We start from the raw sequence: 19299 nt of genomic DNA, 5'->3' as shown, positions 1-19299 counted from the left end.
GCCAACATTTCATTACTTTAATTGCTAGAAGTTATAAAAGTTCTCAGGGTAACTGAGAAGGCATGCTAGTGATATGATACAACTTTGTTTTTATGTATTCTTTTAGTTCAATAAGTAATTTTATTAAAAAATAACCATTAATTTATATGCTGATTTTTTTCAAATATTCCATCTTATAATGTTTTCCTGAAATTCTTGTTTACTGTAGCTATAAATATATATGTGTGTGTTTATGTGTGTGTGTATATATATATATATATATATATAGCTACTCTATATATAGCTGCTATATATAGAGTGCTCTCTCTCTCAAAAATAGGATGCAATGAGAGGTTATTTAATCTAGGCTTACTTAAAACTGCAATGAAGACTACAGTTGCATAGTGTGGAGAAACAACTGGAAAATAATGATGTTTTTCTAAAAAATAAATTTCACATTATAAAATTAAAGTTAATTTTGAAAGTTTAATAAATGAGGTTAAAAATTTCAGCTGGGCACAGTTGCTCATGCCTGTAATCCTGGCACTTTGGGAGGCCAAGGCTGGTGGATTGCATAAGCTCAGGAGTCCGAGCAGCGTGGGCAACATGGTGAGATCCTGTCTCTACAAAAAATACAAAAATTAGCTAGGATTGGTGGTACACGCCTGTAGTCCTAGCTACTTGGGGATCTGAGGCAGGAGGAGGAGGTTGGAGGTTGCAGTGAGTTGAGATGGCACCTCTACACTCCAGCCTGGACAACAGAGTACCAGAGTGAGACCCTACCTCAACAACAACAACAACAAAAGGAATGTACAATTTCAAGCAAGTGAAATATTTGTAGTTTTCCAAGGGAAAAAAAAATGTTTTAATTTTAATTGAGAAACAAATTTGTTTCTATGGCTAATTTTCTAAAATCATAACAATTAAGCAATACAAAATGAACATGGTTGTAATTTGTAGAATTCTTTCTTTATTCTAAGTAATCCTGAAAAAGTGAGTAGGAGGAATATTGATTTGGGATTTTAGCTACCTTACATGTTAAGAATGTGCTTTCATTAAAGTATGTCTACTTTTACTTACTCTAAAAAGTTAATCATTTATTAGTTGCTATTCTATTGAAAACACTGTTGTGTAAGATAAAGGAATGATAAAGAAAACTAACATTTATTCAGCTCCACCTGGTCTTTCGTGTACATAAAATTATTACTGAAATAGCCCTGTGAAAGTATAAATATTCCTATTTTATGACTAAGGACTGAAGTTTATTCATATTCAATAACTTCACATTATGAAATGAGTACAGGAATAAACCGGTATTTGAAATGAAACTTCTTGATTTCTGTCTTCAAATATTTGTAATTCTTTCAGAAATAACAAGGTAATTATATATAAAATGCCATAGAATCATCAGTGCAACTTATTGGATAGTCTTATTCAGTACGAATAACATCAACAAGTCCTTTTCCAATAACTAGTTTATGCAGTTTTTTCTCAGGAATGAAATGAAAATTAATGACATTATTGGAGGTTATGTATACATTTAATAAACAGGAAGAGATATCAAAGTGTAGTGCATGAGGAATTCATTCATTCATTTTAAAAGATATGGTTTTCCTATTAAATGAAATAAATATGGAGGATTTGGAATTGTGAATATTTGAAATTTCTATGAATGAAGTGAATCTAATAAAGTTTTAAAAGTATAACTTTATTAGAGTCACTTCATTCATAGAAATTTCAAAAATTTCATTCTATGAGAAGCTACGTGACCAATAACGTATTGAGAAGAAAAGTGATTAAGGGCAGTGGCTTACTTAAAAAACTGCTAGAGGGCTGCCTTGTTGTAAAACTTCAGGGCACCATTGATAGTGCAATTCAGGTAGATGGTACCCTGTTGGAGTTGTGCAGTACACAGCCTGTGAGCCATATGCTGCCAACTTAAAGATTCATTCACAAACCTCCATAATGCCCACTTTCTTTTTGGTTTTGACTCTATATTATCCATATACATTTGACAGCTAAAAACAAGTATTTCTTAGAAATGACTCCTTTCAAGTATAGAAAACATACTTTGTATTGTAGTAACTTGGAAACATATAAGTATTTTAAATTTATTTATCCCAATTACATTTTCTTTAGTTCAAAATTTCATGGGTAAATAAAAATGCATTGTTACTGTTGTATTGAAAATTACCAGTTCCTAATACAATGACTCTAATGTAGGGGTTTGGGTTTTTAAATTCAGAATGCAGAACAATCAACAATTTTATATTCAAAACAAACAACATCTGGAAATTTAACTTCTTTTTTTTTTTCATTCTTCTTTTCCCTATTGATTTAGAACAGTTAATAAAAAATTCTGATTAAATTTTATATTTTATTAATTTGTGATTCTCATGCAGTTCTTAAGCACATAAAATAAGAATTTAGCATAAACTTAAAACACATTGGTTTTAAGCCAATGTCATTGGTAGCAAACACATTGGGGGAATACATCTTATGAGATGAATCCATGTCTCTACCCTAAGCTGACCTATTAGTCCATACCCTGTGTAGACCTAATAGTCTGATTCTGTCCAAACTTTAATGCAATTAGTTAGGTTACTATTCTTTTAACTAGATCAGTTCTTTGCAACTGAGTTTAAATGATAGATGAAGTCTCAGTTACGTGCTCTAAGAATACCTAAAGGCTAGACTTAGAGAGCTGGCATATAAATAATAAGAAAATAGTTTAAAATCAAATATTATATGTACTTGAACAATCCAATCAGTCATGATTTTCTTGAAATTCTAAAATGTTCCCTTACACAGAGCTTGTAACACTGGTAGTCAGGCATATTCTCTGAGGTTACTAATCAAAATTCTGATCAAATGTACGTGGATTTTCAGGTATAGACTCAAATGCATGAGGATGTTCAGGTAAACATTAGAAATCCTATTTCTGCTTTACAATAACTAGCCAATTGCAACTAGAAGAACTGTTTTCAATGTAATATTGAAACTTCAGCTGGACTCTTTCCTCTTAGTTCTCAAATGTCATATTTGGAGAGCTATAAAATTTTAAATGTCTATATAAAATCTATGCAATATGATTCCTAATTCTTTAATATAAGAGACTCAGAAGATTATCAGGAATAACAAAGGGATCAATTGGATCAATTTCAAAATGAAATAGAACAATATGATAATTATACAACATTTTCAAACAGGTTTCTTTTTCTTTACATTTTATTTTTTTATTTTTATTTTATTTTATTTTTTATTATACTTTAAGTTCTAGGGTATATGTGCACAACGTGCAGGTTTGTTACATATGTATACATGTGCCATGTTGGTGTGCTACACCCATAAAATCGTCATCTACATTAGGTATTTCTCCTAATGCTATCCCTCCCCACTCCCCCCACCGCACCACAGGCCCTGGTGTGTGAAGTTCCCAATCCTGTGTCCAGGTGTTCTCATTGTTCAATTCCCACCTATGAGGGAGAATATGTGGTGTTTGGTATTCTGTCTTTGTGATAGTTTGCTCAGAATGATAGTTTTCAGCTTCATCCATGTCCCTACAAAGGACATGAACTCATCCCTTTTTATGGCTGCATAGTATTCCGTGATGTATATGTGCCACATTTTCTTAAACCATTCTATCATTGATGGACATTTGGGTTGGTTCCAAGTCTTTGCTATTGTGAGTAGTGCTGTAATAAACATACGTGCACATGTGTCTTTATAGTAGCATGATTTACAATCCTTTGGGTATATACCCAGTAATGGGATGGCTGGGTCCAATGGTATTTCTAGTTCTAGATCCTTGAGGAATCACTACACTGTCTTCCACAATGGTTGAACTAGTTTACAGTCCCACCAACAGTGTAAAAGTGTTCCTATTTCTCCACATCCTCTCCAGCACCTGTTGTTTCCTGACTTTTTAATGATCTCCATTCTAACTGGTGTGAGATAGTATCTCATTGTGGTTTTGATTTGCATTGCCCTGATGGCCAGTGTTGATGAGCATTTTTTTCTGTGTCTGTTGGTGGCATAAATGTCTTCTTTTGAAAAGTGTCTGTTCATATCCTTTGTCCACTTTTTGATGGGGTTGTTTGATTTTTTTCTTATAAATTTGTTTAAGTTCTTTGTGGATTCTGGATATTAGCCCTTTGTCAGATGGGTAGATTGCAAAAATTTTCTCCCATTCTATAGGTTGCCTGTTCACTCTGAAGGAAGTTTCTTTTGCTGTGAAGAAGCTCTTAAGTTTAATTAGATCCCATTTGTCAATTTTGGCTTTTGTTGCCATTGCTTTTGGTGTTTTAGACATGAAGTCCTTACCCATGCCTATGTCCTGAATGGTATTGCCTAGGTTTTCTTCTAGGGTTTTTATGGTTTCAGGTCTAACATTCAAGTCTTTAATCCATCTTCAGTTAATTTTTGTATATGATGTAAGGAAGGCATCCAGTTTCAGCTTTCTACATATGACTAGCCAGTTTTCCCAGCACCATTTATTAAATAGAGAATCCTTTCCCCATTTCTTGTTTTTGTCAGGTTTGTCAAAGATCAGATGGTTGTAGATGTATGGTATTATTTCTGAGGGCTCTGTTTTGTTCCATTGGTCTATATCTCTGTCTTGGTACCAGTACCATGCGGTTTTGGTTACTGTAACCGTGTAGCATAGTATGAAGTCAGGTAGCGTGATGCCTCTAGCTTTGTTCTTTTGGCTTAGGATTGTTTTGGCAATGCAGGCTTTTTTTGATTCCATATGAACTTTAAAGTATTTATTTCCAATTTTGTGAAGAAAGTCATTGGTAGCTTGATGTGGATGGTATTGAATCTATAAATTACCTTGGGCAGTATGGTCATTTTCATGATATTGGTTCTTCCTATCCATGAGCATGGAATGTTCTTCCATTTGTTTGTATCCTCTTTTATTTCATTGAGCAGTGGTTTGTAGTTCTCCTTGAAGAGGTCCTTCACATCCCTTATAAGTTGGATTCCTAGGTATTTTATTCTCTTTGAAGCAATTATGAATGGGAGTTCACTCATCATTTGGCTCTCTGTTTGTCTGTTATTGGTGTATAAGAATGCTTGTGATTTTTGCACATTGATTTTGTATCCTGAGACTTTGCTGAAGTTGCTTATCAGCTTAAGGGGATTTTGGGCTGAGACGATGGGGTTTTCTAAATATACAATCATGTCATCTGCAAACAGGGACAATTTGACTTCCTCTTTTCCTAATTGAATATCCTTTATTTCCTTCTCCTGCCTGATTGCCCTGGCCAGAACTTCCAACAATATGTTGAATAGGAGTAGTGAGAGAAGGCATCCCTGTCTTGTGCCAGTTTTCAAAGGGAATGCTTCCAGTTTTTGGCCATTCAGTATGATATTGGCTGTGGGTTTGTCATAAATAGCTCTTATTATTTTGAGATATGTCCCATCAATAGCTAGTTTATTGAGAGTTTTTAGCATGAAGGGCTGTTGACTTTTGTCAAAGGCCTTTTCTGCAGCTATTGAGATAATCATGCGGTTTTTGTCATTGGTTCTGTTTTTGTGATGGATTACATTTATTGATTTGTTTAGGTTGAACCAGACTTACATCCCAGGGATGAAGCCAACTTGATTGTGGTGGATAAGCTTTTTGATGTGCTGCTGCATTCGGTTTGCCAGTATTTTATTGAGGATTTTTGCATCGATGTTCATCAGGGATATTGGTCTAAAATTCTCTTTTTTTGCTGTGTCTCTGCCAGGCTTTGGTATCAGGATGATGCTGACCTCATAAAATGAGTTAGGGATGATTCCTTCTTTTTCTATTGATTGGAATAGTTTCAGAAGGAATGGTACCAGCTCCTCCTTGTTCTTCTGATAGGATTCGGCTGTGAATCCATCTGGTCCTGGACTTTTTTTGGTTGGTAGGCTCTTAATTATTGCCTCAATTTCAGAGCCTCTTATTGGTCTATTCAGGGATTCAACTTCTTCCTGGTTTAGTTTTGGGAGGGTGTATGTGTCGAGGAATTTATCCATTTCTTCTAGATTTTCTAGTTTATTTGTGTAGAGGTGTTTATAGTATTCTCTGATGGTAGTTTGTATTTCTGTGGGATGAGTGGTGATATCCCCTTTATCATTTTTTGTTGCATCTATTTGATTCTTCTCTCTTTTCTTCTTTATTAGTCTTACTATCAGTCTATCAATTTTGTTGATCCTTTTAAAAACCAGCTCCTGGATTCATTGATTTTTTTGAAGGGATTTTGTGCCTTTATCTCCTTCAGTTCTTCTCTGATCTTAGTTATTTCTTGCCTTCTGCTAGCTTTTGAATGTGTTTGCTCTTGCTTCTCTAGTTCCTTTAATTGTGATGTTAGGATGTCAATTTTAGATCTTTCCTGCTTTCTCTTGTGGGCATTTAGTGCTATAAATTTCCCTCTCCACACTGCTTTAAATGTGTCCCAGAGATTCTGGTATGTTGTGTCTTTGTTCTCATTGGTTTCAAAGAACATCTTTATTTCTGCCTTCATTTCGTTATGTACCCAGTAGTCATTCAGGAGCAGGTTGTTCAGTTTCCATGTAGTTGTGTGGTTTTGAGTGAGTTTCTTAATCCTGAGTTCTAATTTGATTGCAGTGTTGTCTGAGAGACAGTTTGTTATGATCTCTGTTCTTTTACATTTGCTGAGGAGTGCTTTACTTCCAACTATGTGGTCAGTTTTGGAATAAGTATGATGTCGTTCTTAGAAGAATGTACATTCTGTTGATTTGGAGTGAAGAGTCCTGTAGATGTCTATTAGGTCTGCTTGGTGCAGAGCTGAGTCAAGTCCTGGATATCCTTGTTAACTTTCTGTGTCATTGATCTGTCTAATGTTGACAATGGGGTGTTAAAGTCTCCCATTATTATTGTGTGGGAGTCTAAGTCTCTTTGTAGACCTCTAAGGACTTGCTTTATGAATCTGGGTGCTTCTGTATTGGGTGCATATAGATTTAGGATAGTTAGCTCTTCTTCTTGAATTAATCCCTTTACCATTATGTAATGGCCTTCTTCATCTCTTTTGATCTTTGTCGTTTTAAAGTCTGTTTTATCAGAGACTAGGATTGCAACCCCTGCTTTTGTTTTTGTTTTACATTTGTTTGGTAGATCTTCCTCCATCCCTTTATTTTGAGCCTATGTGTGTCTCCGCACATGAGATGGGTCTCCTTAATACAGCACACTGATGGGTCTTGACTCTTTATCCAATTTGCCAGTCCGTGTCTTTTACATGGGGCATTTAGCCCATTTACATTTAAGGTTAATATTTGTTATATGTGAATTTGATCCTGTCATTGTGATGTTAGCTGCTTATTTTGCCATTAGTTCAGTTTCTTCCTAGTGTCAATGGTCTTTACAATTTGGCATGTTTTTGCAGTGGCTGGTACTGGTTGTTCCTTTCCATGTTTAGTGCTTCCTTCAGGAGCTCTTATAAGGCAGGCCTGGTGGTGAGAAAATCCCTCAGCATTTGCTTGTCTGTAAAGGATTTTATTTCTCCTTCAATTATGAAACTTAGTTTGGCTGGATATGAAATACTGGGTTGAAAATTCTTTTCTTTAAGAATGTTGAATATTGGCCCCCACTCTCTTCTGGCTTTTAGAGTTTCTGCTGAGAGATCGGCTGTTAGTCTGATGGGCTTCCCTTTGTGGGTAACCCGACCTTTCTCTCTGGCTGCTCTTAACATTTATTCCTTCATTTCCACCTTGGTGAATCTAAAAATTATGTGTCTTGGGGTTGCTCTTCTTGAGGAGTGTCTTTGTGGTGTTCTCTGTATATCCTGAATTTGAATGTTGGCCTACCTTGCTAGGTTGGGGAAGTTCTCCCAGTTAATATCCTGCATAGTGTTTTCCAACTTGTTTCCATTCTCCCCATCATTTTCAGGTACACCAATCAAACGTAGATTTGGTCTCTTCACATAATCCCATATTTCTTGGAGGCTTTGTTCATTTATTTTTCCTCTTTTTTCTCTAAACTTGTCTTCTTGCTTCATTTCATTCATTTGATCTTCAATCACTGATACCCTTTCTTCCACTTGATCAAATCGGCTACTAAAGCTTGTGCATGCATCACGTAGTTCTCGTGCCATGGTTTTCAGCTCCATCAGGTCACTTAAGGTCTTGCCTATGCTGTTTATTCCTGTTAGCCATTCATCTAATCTTTTTTCAAAGTTTTTAGCTTCCTTGCAATGGGTTTGAATATCCTGCCTTATCTTGGTAAAGTTTCTTATTACTGATCTTCTGAAGTCTGCTTCTGTCAACTCGTCAAAGTCATTGTCCATCCAGCTTTGTTCCATTGCTGGCAAGGAGCTGCATTCCTTCAGAGGAGAAGAGGCACTCTGGTTTCTCCCCATCTTTGTGGTTTTATCTACCGTTGGTCTTTGATGATGGTGACCTACAGATGTGGTTTTGGTGTGGATGTCCTTTTTGTTGATGTTACTGCTATTCCTTTCTGATTGTTGGTTTTCCTTCTAACAGTCAGGACCCACAGCTTCAGGTCTGTTGGAGTTTTCTGGAGGTCCACTCCAGACCCTGTTTGCCTGGGTATCACCAGTGGAGACTGCAGAACAGTAAATATTGCAGAACAGCAAATGTTGCTGCCTGATCCTTCCTCTGGAAGCTTTGTCTCAGAGGGGCACTCGGCTGTATGAGGTGTCAGTCAGCCCCTATTGGGAGGTGTCTCCCAGTTAGGCTACTCAGGGGTCAGGGACCCACTTGAGGAGGCAGTCTGTTTGTTCTCAGATCTCAAACTCCGTGCTGGAAGAACCACTGCTCTCTTCAAAGCTGTCAGAGAGGGAAGTTTAAGTCTGCAGAAGTTTCTGTTGCCTTTTGTTCAGCTATGCCCTGCCCTCAGAGGTGGAGTCTACAAAGGCAGGGAGGCCTCCTTGAGCTGCCAAGGGCTCCACCCAGATCGAGCTCCCTGGCTGCTTTGTTTACCTAGTCAAGCCTTAGCAATGGCAGGCGCCCCTCCCCCAGCCTCGCTGATGCCTCACAGTTGGATCTCTGACTGCTGTGCTAGCAGCGAGCAAAGCTCCATGGGCGTGGGACCCACCAAGCCAGGCACAGGATATAATCTCCTGGTGTGCTGTTTGCTGAGACCATTGGAAAAGCACAGTATCAGGGCAGGAGTGTCCCAATTTTCCAGGTACCGTCTATCACGGCTTCCCTTGGCTAGGAAAGGGAATTCCCCGACCCATTGCACTTCCCAGGTGAGGCAATGCCCCGCCCTGCTTCTGCTCATATTCTGTGGGCTGCACCCACTTTCTGACCAGTCCCAATGAGATGAACCTGGTACCTCAATTGGAAAAGCAGAAATCACCCATCTTCTGCGTCGCTTACACTGGGAGCTATAGACTGGAGCGGTTCCTATTTGGCCATCTTGGAATGATTCTCTTTCTTTACATTTTAGATTCTGTAAGATGAATTGTTTTAGATTCTGCAAGATTAAGTTCACATATTAAACTACAAAGTATATATTAAGCACCTATCTCATTCTTTATTCCACTTTGTTACATAAAATTTAATAATTGTTTTGAATTCAATGGATTATAAAATTTTAAAATCATTTAAATTAATGTACTTTGCCTTTTTCCTAAAAAGTTGTACCATGGGACTATAAAATATAGTATATTATTTTGCAGTTTTAATATTTTGTAATGCCACTTTTGTACAGCAAGCATTAACAGCAAGCTTTTAGAATATGAATATAAAATGCACTAAACTGCTTTCAGATAAGACTGTATATATTACATATTATATATGTATATAATTATTATATACAGTTATCTCTTAGTATCCGAGGGGTATCAATCTCAGGACCACTTGTGAACACCAAAATCAAGTCACTCAAGTGTCTTCTATAAAATGGCAAAATATTGACATATAACCTACGCATATCCTCTTATATACTTTAAATCATCTCTAGATTTTTATTTTTTGAAAATTTTCGATTAGCAGTTGGTTGAATCTATAAATGCAGAACTCACAGATAGGATGGCCAACGGTAAATATAAGAGTAATAATATAAGGCAAACTATATTGTGACTATTTAGAATTTTACATTTCTCTATGAACGTCCTCCTTCAAGCGGTTGAGTTTGAAAATAGGCAAAGACTATTTCCAAATTGGTTTAAATGTTTTCAGCTTATTTTTTAAATAATGGCTTATCAGAAATAATTTTATATTATATACTGTTCCTAAATTGCATATATGGCTGAAAGTAAAAAGACCAATATCTCTTAACATTATACAATATTAAAATTTATAATAAGGTCTTTAACATAACTGGAAAGAAGCATTAATTTTTTCCTAGATTACTTTTGTAACACAAAGTTACTTGTCTATATCACAGAAACTTTTAAATGAGGGGAAAACATAATCAGTTAATTGCTTCAGCAGCAGTCAATTAGTTGAATTTATCTTTCTGACTTGATTGACCTTTTAAAAGTAAATGATAAGAAGTATTTTTCATCACATAAGTATCTTTTATACTTTTAAAAAATCCAATCCAGGAATTCTGAGGAAAACCAAGGTGATATATTGACAATTAGGAAAGTAGTATGAGTGCTCTCTCTCTCTCTAGATAGATATTAGATAGATAGATAGATAGATAGATAGATAGATAGATAGATGATAGATAGACACATGTATGTACCTATATGAATGTATCTTTATAAGTAAACCAATTAATATGTAATACATGTCTTCCGAAGGCACAAAAAGACTAAGTGAAGTTTGATAACATAGAAATTACACTTTCTTTGTTTAACTACAATCCTTGAAGTAACATTTTTAATGTCATTGCAGACCCACCTTGCCAGACGGAGCTCAGCAATATTCAGAAGTGGCAAGGGGTAAAGAAGCTCCTAGGTGAGTAATAGATCATTCTTCTGAAGGCTTTATTGCTTACATAAATAACCCCAGGGAAACAGCAACATAAAATCAATATTAATCCAACAAAGATAGACGGCACTAAATTTCAGCAACAAAATTTATGAGTTTTTTGAAAGCCATTAAACTTACTTTTATTACCTTACCTATTGAAAGATATTATGTCTGTTTTATTACCCTAATATAATGTTCATTTTGAAAGTTATTAAGTAAAAAGAGAGATTTAAGCAATGCTAAAGTTAAAACATCAGCAGAAAATTCAGTTCAAATTCTGTGGTTAAGATTTAAGAATTGATGGCTAGATATATATATATATATATATATATATATATATATATACATATGCTATTTAAAGCAAGTAGTTTTATAAATTGGGTGAAAAGGTGCTCTGAGTACCTCAGGAAAATTTGAACAGACTTGTTGGTATTTTTCATTAGTGTTTTTTACTACCCTTCTTTTAATAAGTAAATGTATAAGTAGATAGATATTTCAGATTTTATTCAAAGCCTTGAAATATTTGAATGTTTGGATATAAACAGATTATTAAACAGTTACATATGAGCGGTTTATTCTTATAAACTTACAATTTTTAAATAAACTATTTTTGGAATAGTTTTAAATTTATAAAAACAGTGACAAAGGTACATAGTTTCCAAACATTCTTCACCCAGCTTCCACCAAATATAACGTCCTGCATGTGCCAAATAACGATGGAACATTTGTAAATATCTAAGAAATTAGCAGTGCTATAATCCTATTATGTAAGCTTCAGACTTTATTTGGTTGTCACCAGTTTTGCCACTGTTCTTCTTTTTCTATGTTATAATCCAAAGCGTGACAGCACACATGCAATATTTCTTTTCACATGTATTAACACACTTGTGTATTTAGTGGCACATAACTCTAATGTCTCTGGATCCGATTAATCTGTTTTATATTTTGACTTACTATCTTTGTAATTACAATATATTACATTTAAATAAGAGGATTTTTCACATTACTTGCAAATCCTTGTTTCAGTGCCCATTGTACAAAATTAAAAGTTTAATGTTTTGTAATAAAACATTTTTAGGTGTGAAGATTACTGATGATAAATGCTACAATGTGTCATGATTCTTTTAACCCTGTTACAAGATGCAGGAGATATCACAGCTCACAAATGAAAATAATACATTCTGGCTGGGCACAGTGGCTCACGCCTGAAATCCCAACACTTTAGGAGGCCAAGGTAGGCAGATCACCTGAGGTCAGGAGTTCGAGACTACCCTGGCCAATATGGCAAAACCCCACCTCGACTGAAAATACAAAAATTAGCCTGGCATGGTGGTGTGTGCCTGTAATCACAGCTACTCTGGAGCCTGAGGCAGGAGAATTGCTTCAACCGGGGAAGAAGATGTTGCAGTGAGCCAAGATGGCACCACTGTACACCAGTCTGGGTAACAGAGCATGACTCCATCTCAGAAATAATAATAATAATAATAAGTTCTTATATAGGTTTGTCTTGGCAAATCAAAGTTTAGCAGTGTACCATAAAGAAAGCCATTGAAATTCAACTTAAAAATATTTTCTACTTAAATTCTATTAGTAGCAAAAATCTATTAGAATACAGGTTTTGATTATTTGAAGGTATAAAAAAGTACTTAGTTCCCATTTGGGAAGAGTTACCTTCATTATTCTTTCATAATATAAATGAAAATTATTATAGAGAACACTAAAGGCTTTAAGCATTTCTTCTAATTTGGGTGGGGTATTAGTACGCATCTGAAATTGATCACTTGTTATATAGGAGTATGGTGCCACATGTCCTGATTTGGAGATTCAGTCTTTGAAAGGAAAAGAGAATATTCTGAAGAATTATGCTAAAACTGCAGACATCAACCAACTTTACTAGCATAAAGTATCAATTATGGTCACACTAACTATACATCATAACATGTTTATGTCAAATTCAAATGGTAGTTGTAAAAGCTGTAGATGTGACAACATTGAATTTTTCCCTTATTTTTTCTGGCCTTTAATCCATAGAAAGTGTTCTGAAGTTAATGATGTTCTGTATATCTAATTGAAAGATTAGCAGTTCAGCTATTTTGAATAAAATATAGTTTTTTAAACTAAGTTAATCTATGTATAACAATTTTCAAACTTTTTGAGATAGTGAAATTATGATGTCGTATGGTTACAAGACTAAGTTTTGTCTTTTATCCATTTATTTATTTATTTTTTTAATTTCACCAAATAACTATTATGCTTCTGGTCACAGAAAAAAAAAAAGTCAGAAAATAAAAGAAAATATTCTTATCTCCTAGAACTTATATTCTGGTGTTGGAGCACTTATTAAAAAACATGACTTCACTTTTAAATTACTAATTAAGGGTTTATCATGAGCATTGTGCCATAGAGTATGTTAGATTTTATACATATAAAAATAAGTCTCTGGTCGGGGATGATGGCTCATGCCTGTAATCCCAGCATTTTGGGAGGTTGAGGTGGATGGATGACTTGAAGTCAGGAGTTTGAGATCAGTCTTGACAACATGGTGAAACCCCATCTCTACTAAAAACACAAAAATTACCTTGGTGTGGTGGTGCATGCCTGTAATCTCAGCCACTCAGGAGGCTGAGGTAAGAGAATCACTTGAGCCTGGGAGGCGGAGGTTGTAGTGAGCTGAGATCGCCCCACTGCACTCCAGCCTGGGCGATGGAGTGAGACTCTGTCTCAAAAAATAAATAAATAAATAATTAATTAATTAATTAAATAAATAAATAAATAAAAATATTTATCTATCTGTTCTACTATTCCCAAAAGACTGTGTTCCCACTGGACCATGGGTTTGAGATGTTGTTTACACAACAATGAAAATGAAGAGAACCTATTTCTAACCATAGACGATATCACAATGTAGTGGTGAAAGTATGCAAGGACAGTCAACCGCACACACACACACACACAGAGAACGGAAGAAGTAATCAGGAATCTTTCATTTGAAAAGAAGACTTTAAATTGTGGGTCACATTTACGTCAAATCTTAAAGTGGGAGAGAGAGGAGAGGGATTCTAGTTGACATAATGTGTAAAGAGACAAGACAGCATTGAATTTGGGAAAAACAGATAGCTTGATTTGGAAAGAGCTTGGAATATACGAATGAACATTTGGGGAAATGAAAGTAGAAAGTTGGCAGCGATGAAGGCAGATGGGGACAGGTCTTCTGCCGTGCTAAGTGGTCTGGGTGATTTAATATAAGCATGGCACTAATCAGATTTTAATTCTGTATTGTGCCTCTGAAACACTACCCTTTGCACAGTGAGAACTAGTAAGATAGTAATTCGCTTTACAAAGGAAATGAATCCATGAACTATAAGCAGTTCACTGTGGCAATGGCTAGTTCCATGACAGAAAAGATTTCCCTGATTTCTTCTAAGGCATCACTGGTATCTATCCTGGAATACAGTGGACACTCCATATGTGTATGTCTTTAATGCATTAATACATAATGGGTGCTTCTCAGAAACGAGCACAGCTTATTCATAAACTACATGTGTGTGTTTGTATGCCTGTGTGTTGTTTCAACAGGACAGTATATCCCCCTGTGTGATGAAGATGGTTACTACAAGCCAACGCAATGTCATGGCAGTGTTGGACAGTGCTGGTGTGTTGACAGATATGGAAATGAAGTCATGGGATCCAGAATAAATGGTGTTGCAGATTGTGGTAAGGAGAAGGGTTACTTATTTCATAATTTTCTAAGCACAGAATTAAGTGCTTTAGAGTTTCATTCATTTGTTCAAGCATTTAATGAGGACTTACTCTATGCAAAGACTATAGAATATATAGGGTGGAGGGAGTGACAAAAAAACTTACTCCTAGCATGTTAAAAACTTGGATAGATAATAAGTGGTCATTGCATAATTTAGATTTTCTAGAGAGATTAATTAAAGGTGGGTTCCTTTCCTACTTCAAATTCAGAAAGTTGTTGAGGTACTTCGTTTCCTCTCAGCTAAAGCAGACCTTTCTCATTCATCCTACTGCAAGTCAATAAACTCTATTTATCATGTCTTCAGATGACACCCTTTTGTCTGTATACATCTGGAGATGGTGACTTAGGGAATATCTGGGTTCACCAGCCAAAGAAATACAAATCTTTTAAAAGTCCATAAATTACAGCTATATGAGCATGTTTCCTTGTGCTTGAGTGAGGAAAATGTAGTTTGATTGTTTAAAGGGAATTATAGCTAATATTCTAATTCTTTTTTAGGAACATGCATTTTTTATGTATATATTTAAAATGGAACGTAACGATTAGTTGAACATCACATGCATGCATTTTACAGTTTCCATTGTGGTACCATTTGTACTTCATAAAACATTTTTCTAGAATGCAAGTGTCAATTTTGTTGGTATTACAGGCAGTTTTCATGACAAAAGCCACTTCATTGTACACATACACACACACACACACACATGCACGCACACACACCCCAGGAATTAATTCTTTGTGTTTCAATTAATATAAATGATCAAAAATGAGAATAAAGTACTTTTTAGTCTTGCATTTTAGAAAATATTTAGATGTATTCTTCAAGCAAATTTTAAACTAATAAGCTAAGACTATTAAGAAAAAAATGATAAACAATAAAAGTAATCTCATTTAATCTTTAAATTCCTGCTCTGAATCCATTTGTTCATAACATTTTTAACAGCTTACTTTTGGTTTGCTGACCTGGCCAATGCAGTTAGATTTAAGTAGGAAGAAAGAGGATTCAATAGCTGTCTTACATAAATTTTACATATAGGGAACACATCTTTGTAATGTGTGCTGTAAAGTAGTTGCATTATAAATTAATTCTGTTGTCATTGATGACCATGATGGATACATAACTTTTTATGTTGTAAATAAAAGTTATATGGAGATGAGTTCCTTAAGCGAACAAGAACATTGCTTTTGGAACGTGGACATCTGAGTTTTCTTAACATTTTATAACTAATACAGTAGATGAAGTTGGAGAACTAAACAATATTTTCTTCAGTTAAGATGGGAATTTTAGTGTGTTGTCTTGTGAGATCAACCAATTTATAAACCTTGAATTACATCAATAGGATTTGTTATAATTAGATACCAAAGAATTATAAAATATTAGAAAGAGGATAAAATAAATCCACGCTAGCATTTGAGGAGTTGAAAAGTCAATACACAGTGAGTGCTAAGATGTATGTGCATTATTGCCTCCATAAGTCTTAATAGTTATTTTTAAAATATTTTGTAAAATATTAGTTTTCTGTTGCTGTAGTAACAAATTCCCACTCAGTGGCTTAAACAACACACATTTATCTTACAGTTCTGTGCCTCAGAAGATCAACACAGGTCTCACTAAGCTCAATATCCAGATGTCAGCAGGATGGTGCTCCTCTCTGGAGGCTTTAGAGGAGAATCTGTTTCCTTGCCCTTTTCACCTCTTAGAGGTAGCTCTCATCCCTTGGTTCATGGACTCTTTCCTCTAACCTTAAGCCAACAACATTGCATCTCTGATCATTCTTCTGTAGTCATAGCTCCTTCCCACTCTATCTGGAAAACATTTTTTTTTTATTTTAAGAACCTAAGTGATAATTTGGATCCACCTGGGTAATTCAGGATACTCTCTCCAATTCAAATTCCTTTACTTAACCATATTTGCAAAGTCACTTTTTCATGTTAAGGTAACATATTTATAGATTCTGGAGATTAGGAAATGAACATCTTTGGTAGGGCAATTTTTCTGCCATGCTTGTAGAAGAAATTTTGAATTCTTTGCAAAAATGCACAGTCTGACATGAATTTCTATAACAACTGGGCTGAGATCAATATTACTGGACTGGAAATCTTGCATAACATACTCAATAATGATTCTGCTTTTAGCACATACATTTTAACAAATGATAGATTTTTAACATGTGACAATTTTCCAGAAAATGGATCTTTCCTTATCTTTGATAAATAAGACAGAACACAAATTACTTTCTAAAAAATATTCTTAATTTTTATAAGGATTTTATCTTTCAGAAATTGACACTGTTCAGTCAAATAAAGGTTATGTTTACTTTCATTTGTTTTAAGCTATAGATTTTGAGATCTCCGGAGATTTTGCTAGTGGAGATTTCCATGAATGGACTGATGATGAGGATGATGAAGACGATATTATGAATGATGAAGATGAAATTGAAGATGATGATGAAGATGAAGGGGATGATGATGATGGTGGTGATGACCATGATGGATACATTTGATTGAGGACAGTTAAAATCAATAAATTCTACATTTCTAATATTTACAAAAATGATAGCCTATTGAAAATTATCTTCTTCCCCAATAACAAAATAATTCTAAACCTCACATATATTTTGTATAATTATTTGAAAAATTGCAGCTAAAGTTATAGAACTTTATGTTTAAATAAGAATCATTTGCTTTGAGTTTTTATATTCCTTACACAAAAAGAAAATACATATGCAGTCTAGTCAGACAAAATAAAGTTTTGAAGTGCTACTAAAATAAATTTTTCATGAGAACAAACTTTGTAAATCTTCCATAAGCAAAATGACAGCTAGTGCTTGGGATCGTACGTGTTAATTTTTTGAAAGATAATTCTAAGTGAAATTTAAAATAAATACATTTTTAATGACCTGGGTCCTAAGGATTTAAGAAAAATACGCATGCTTTAATTGCATTTCCAAAGTAGCATCTTGCTAGACCTAGATGAGTCAGGATAACAGAGAGATACCACATGGCAAGAAAAACAAAGTGACAATTGTAGAGTCTTCCATTGTGTTTACATTAATAGTGGTGTTTTTAACTATGAAATTATTCTGGATCTAATAGGACATTTTACAAAATGGCAAGCATGGAAAACCATGGATTCTGAAAGTTAAAAATTTAGTTGTTCTCTCCAATGTGTATTTTAATTTGGATGGCAGTCTCATGCAGATTTTTTAAAAGATTCTTTAATAACATGATTTGTTTGCCTTTCTGGATTTCTTTATCTTTCTGGCCAGCAACTTAAGGAGCAGAATTTAAATTAGGAAGACAAAGGGAAAGATTCATTTAAACCATATTTTTACAAAGTTTGTCATTTGCCCCAAGGTCAAATTTTAAATTCTTAATTTTCATTTTATTTCCGATTTTAGGTAAAAATTTGCATTTAATCTTAGAATTATGTTATTTTTGTTAGTAGTGCCGAAACTTAGAGAACGTATTGTATGGTGCCTTGCAAAAATAGAGATAGAAAGATTTTAGCATGCATACCAATATAGTATATTACGCAATATATAAGCACACCTAATTAACAGATTAATATCAGTAAAGGTATTGCTGCTGGAATGAAGAAAATGGGATACGTTTCTTTTTTTCTATTGTTACATAATTGCCATGTGGACTTGTTTATGATTATTGTGTAGAGTAGCATTTAAGATTTAACTGTAGCAAAAATTACTTTAACCGCTGTATTTAAGTTAGCATGTTAATTAATTGTGTAGACATTTTGGCACACCATCACTTTTAACTATATCATACCAATGGTTTTGTGCCCATAATAAAAATGGAAAAACCTGTTGAATGTTACATATTGGTATCTTTAATTTCAACAGTGGGTAAACTGGTTTCCCAGTATACAATTCATTGAAAGCAAAATTGATTAATTATTTCCATTTAATTTATACACACTCAATACAAACTTTAATGTTGACTTTATGTAATAAAGTATAATGCATTTTCTTTTTTACTGTTTATGTATAGTTTACAAAATAAAGAATCTTGTAACCAAATTGAACTGTTCCTCAATGGTTTTTCCAGAGTACACACAGTAGCATGAAGCCTTCTTAATCGAGTCCTTGATTTTTAAAATGAATGCATCACAAACTAACTAGGGGAGTTCCCTGAAATTTTAGAATTTCAAAATTAGAGCTCTTGGAATCTTGAATATTATTTGTCAATGTATGTTAAAAAAATTTTTGTTGGTAATGGTTTATTTTGTTTCATTTGTCATAATATTGTAAAATGGATCATATTTTTGTCAAGGCTGTATTTTAAAACCCATTTTTATGGTGTCATACTTAACATATTTGGCTAAATTTCTATAGCAACAGCATTTTGAAGAGTAGTCAGATAGCCTTGTCTATTTAACAGATGTATATAAATATAACTGATTGTTTGGGAAGAGACAAAAACAAATTCTATACAGAGGTTTAGCAAATGAATTTAAAATAACAAATATAGTAATGTTGAAGTTAGGCTTTTTTAAAGAAGTGTCTCTGAGACTCCCAAGAAAGCAATTAAATCAACAGCAAATAGAAAATAAAAATAGATTACACTATAAAACTTTATGTAAATTATTTGTATATTATATATTTGTATGTGTGTGTATAAAAATTCTACTTGTATATTAGGTCTTTTCATGATCATTTAATTCA

At 34.3% G+C, this 19299-nt stretch overlaps 1 protein-coding gene across 3 annotated transcripts in view; it reads left to right on the top strand.

The window, feature by feature from the left end:
* The window catches only part of SPOCK3 (SPARC (osteonectin), cwcv and kazal like domains proteoglycan 3), a 511232-nt gene extending 492578 nt beyond the window's left edge, over nt 1-18654 (top strand). For all 3 annotated transcript variants that reach the window (XM_054553197.1, NM_001131658.1, XM_054553196.1), the window contains 3 exon segments: nt 10780-10842; nt 14434-14571; nt 16952-18654. In XM_054553197.1, the coding sequence (XP_054409172.1) occupies nt 10780-10842; nt 14434-14571; nt 16952-17121 (371 nt within the window). In that variant the 3' untranslated portion in view covers nt 17122-18654.
* The last annotated feature ends 645 nt before the right edge of the window (nt 18655-19299 follow it).

This window comes from Pongo abelii, chromosome 3 (genome assembly GCF_028885655.2).
Source record: "Pongo abelii isolate AG06213 chromosome 3, NHGRI_mPonAbe1-v2.0_pri, whole genome shotgun sequence".
NCBI lineage: Eukaryota > Metazoa > Chordata > Mammalia > Primates > Hominidae > Pongo > Pongo abelii.
This window is presented reverse-complemented; position numbering and strand designations above follow the sequence as displayed.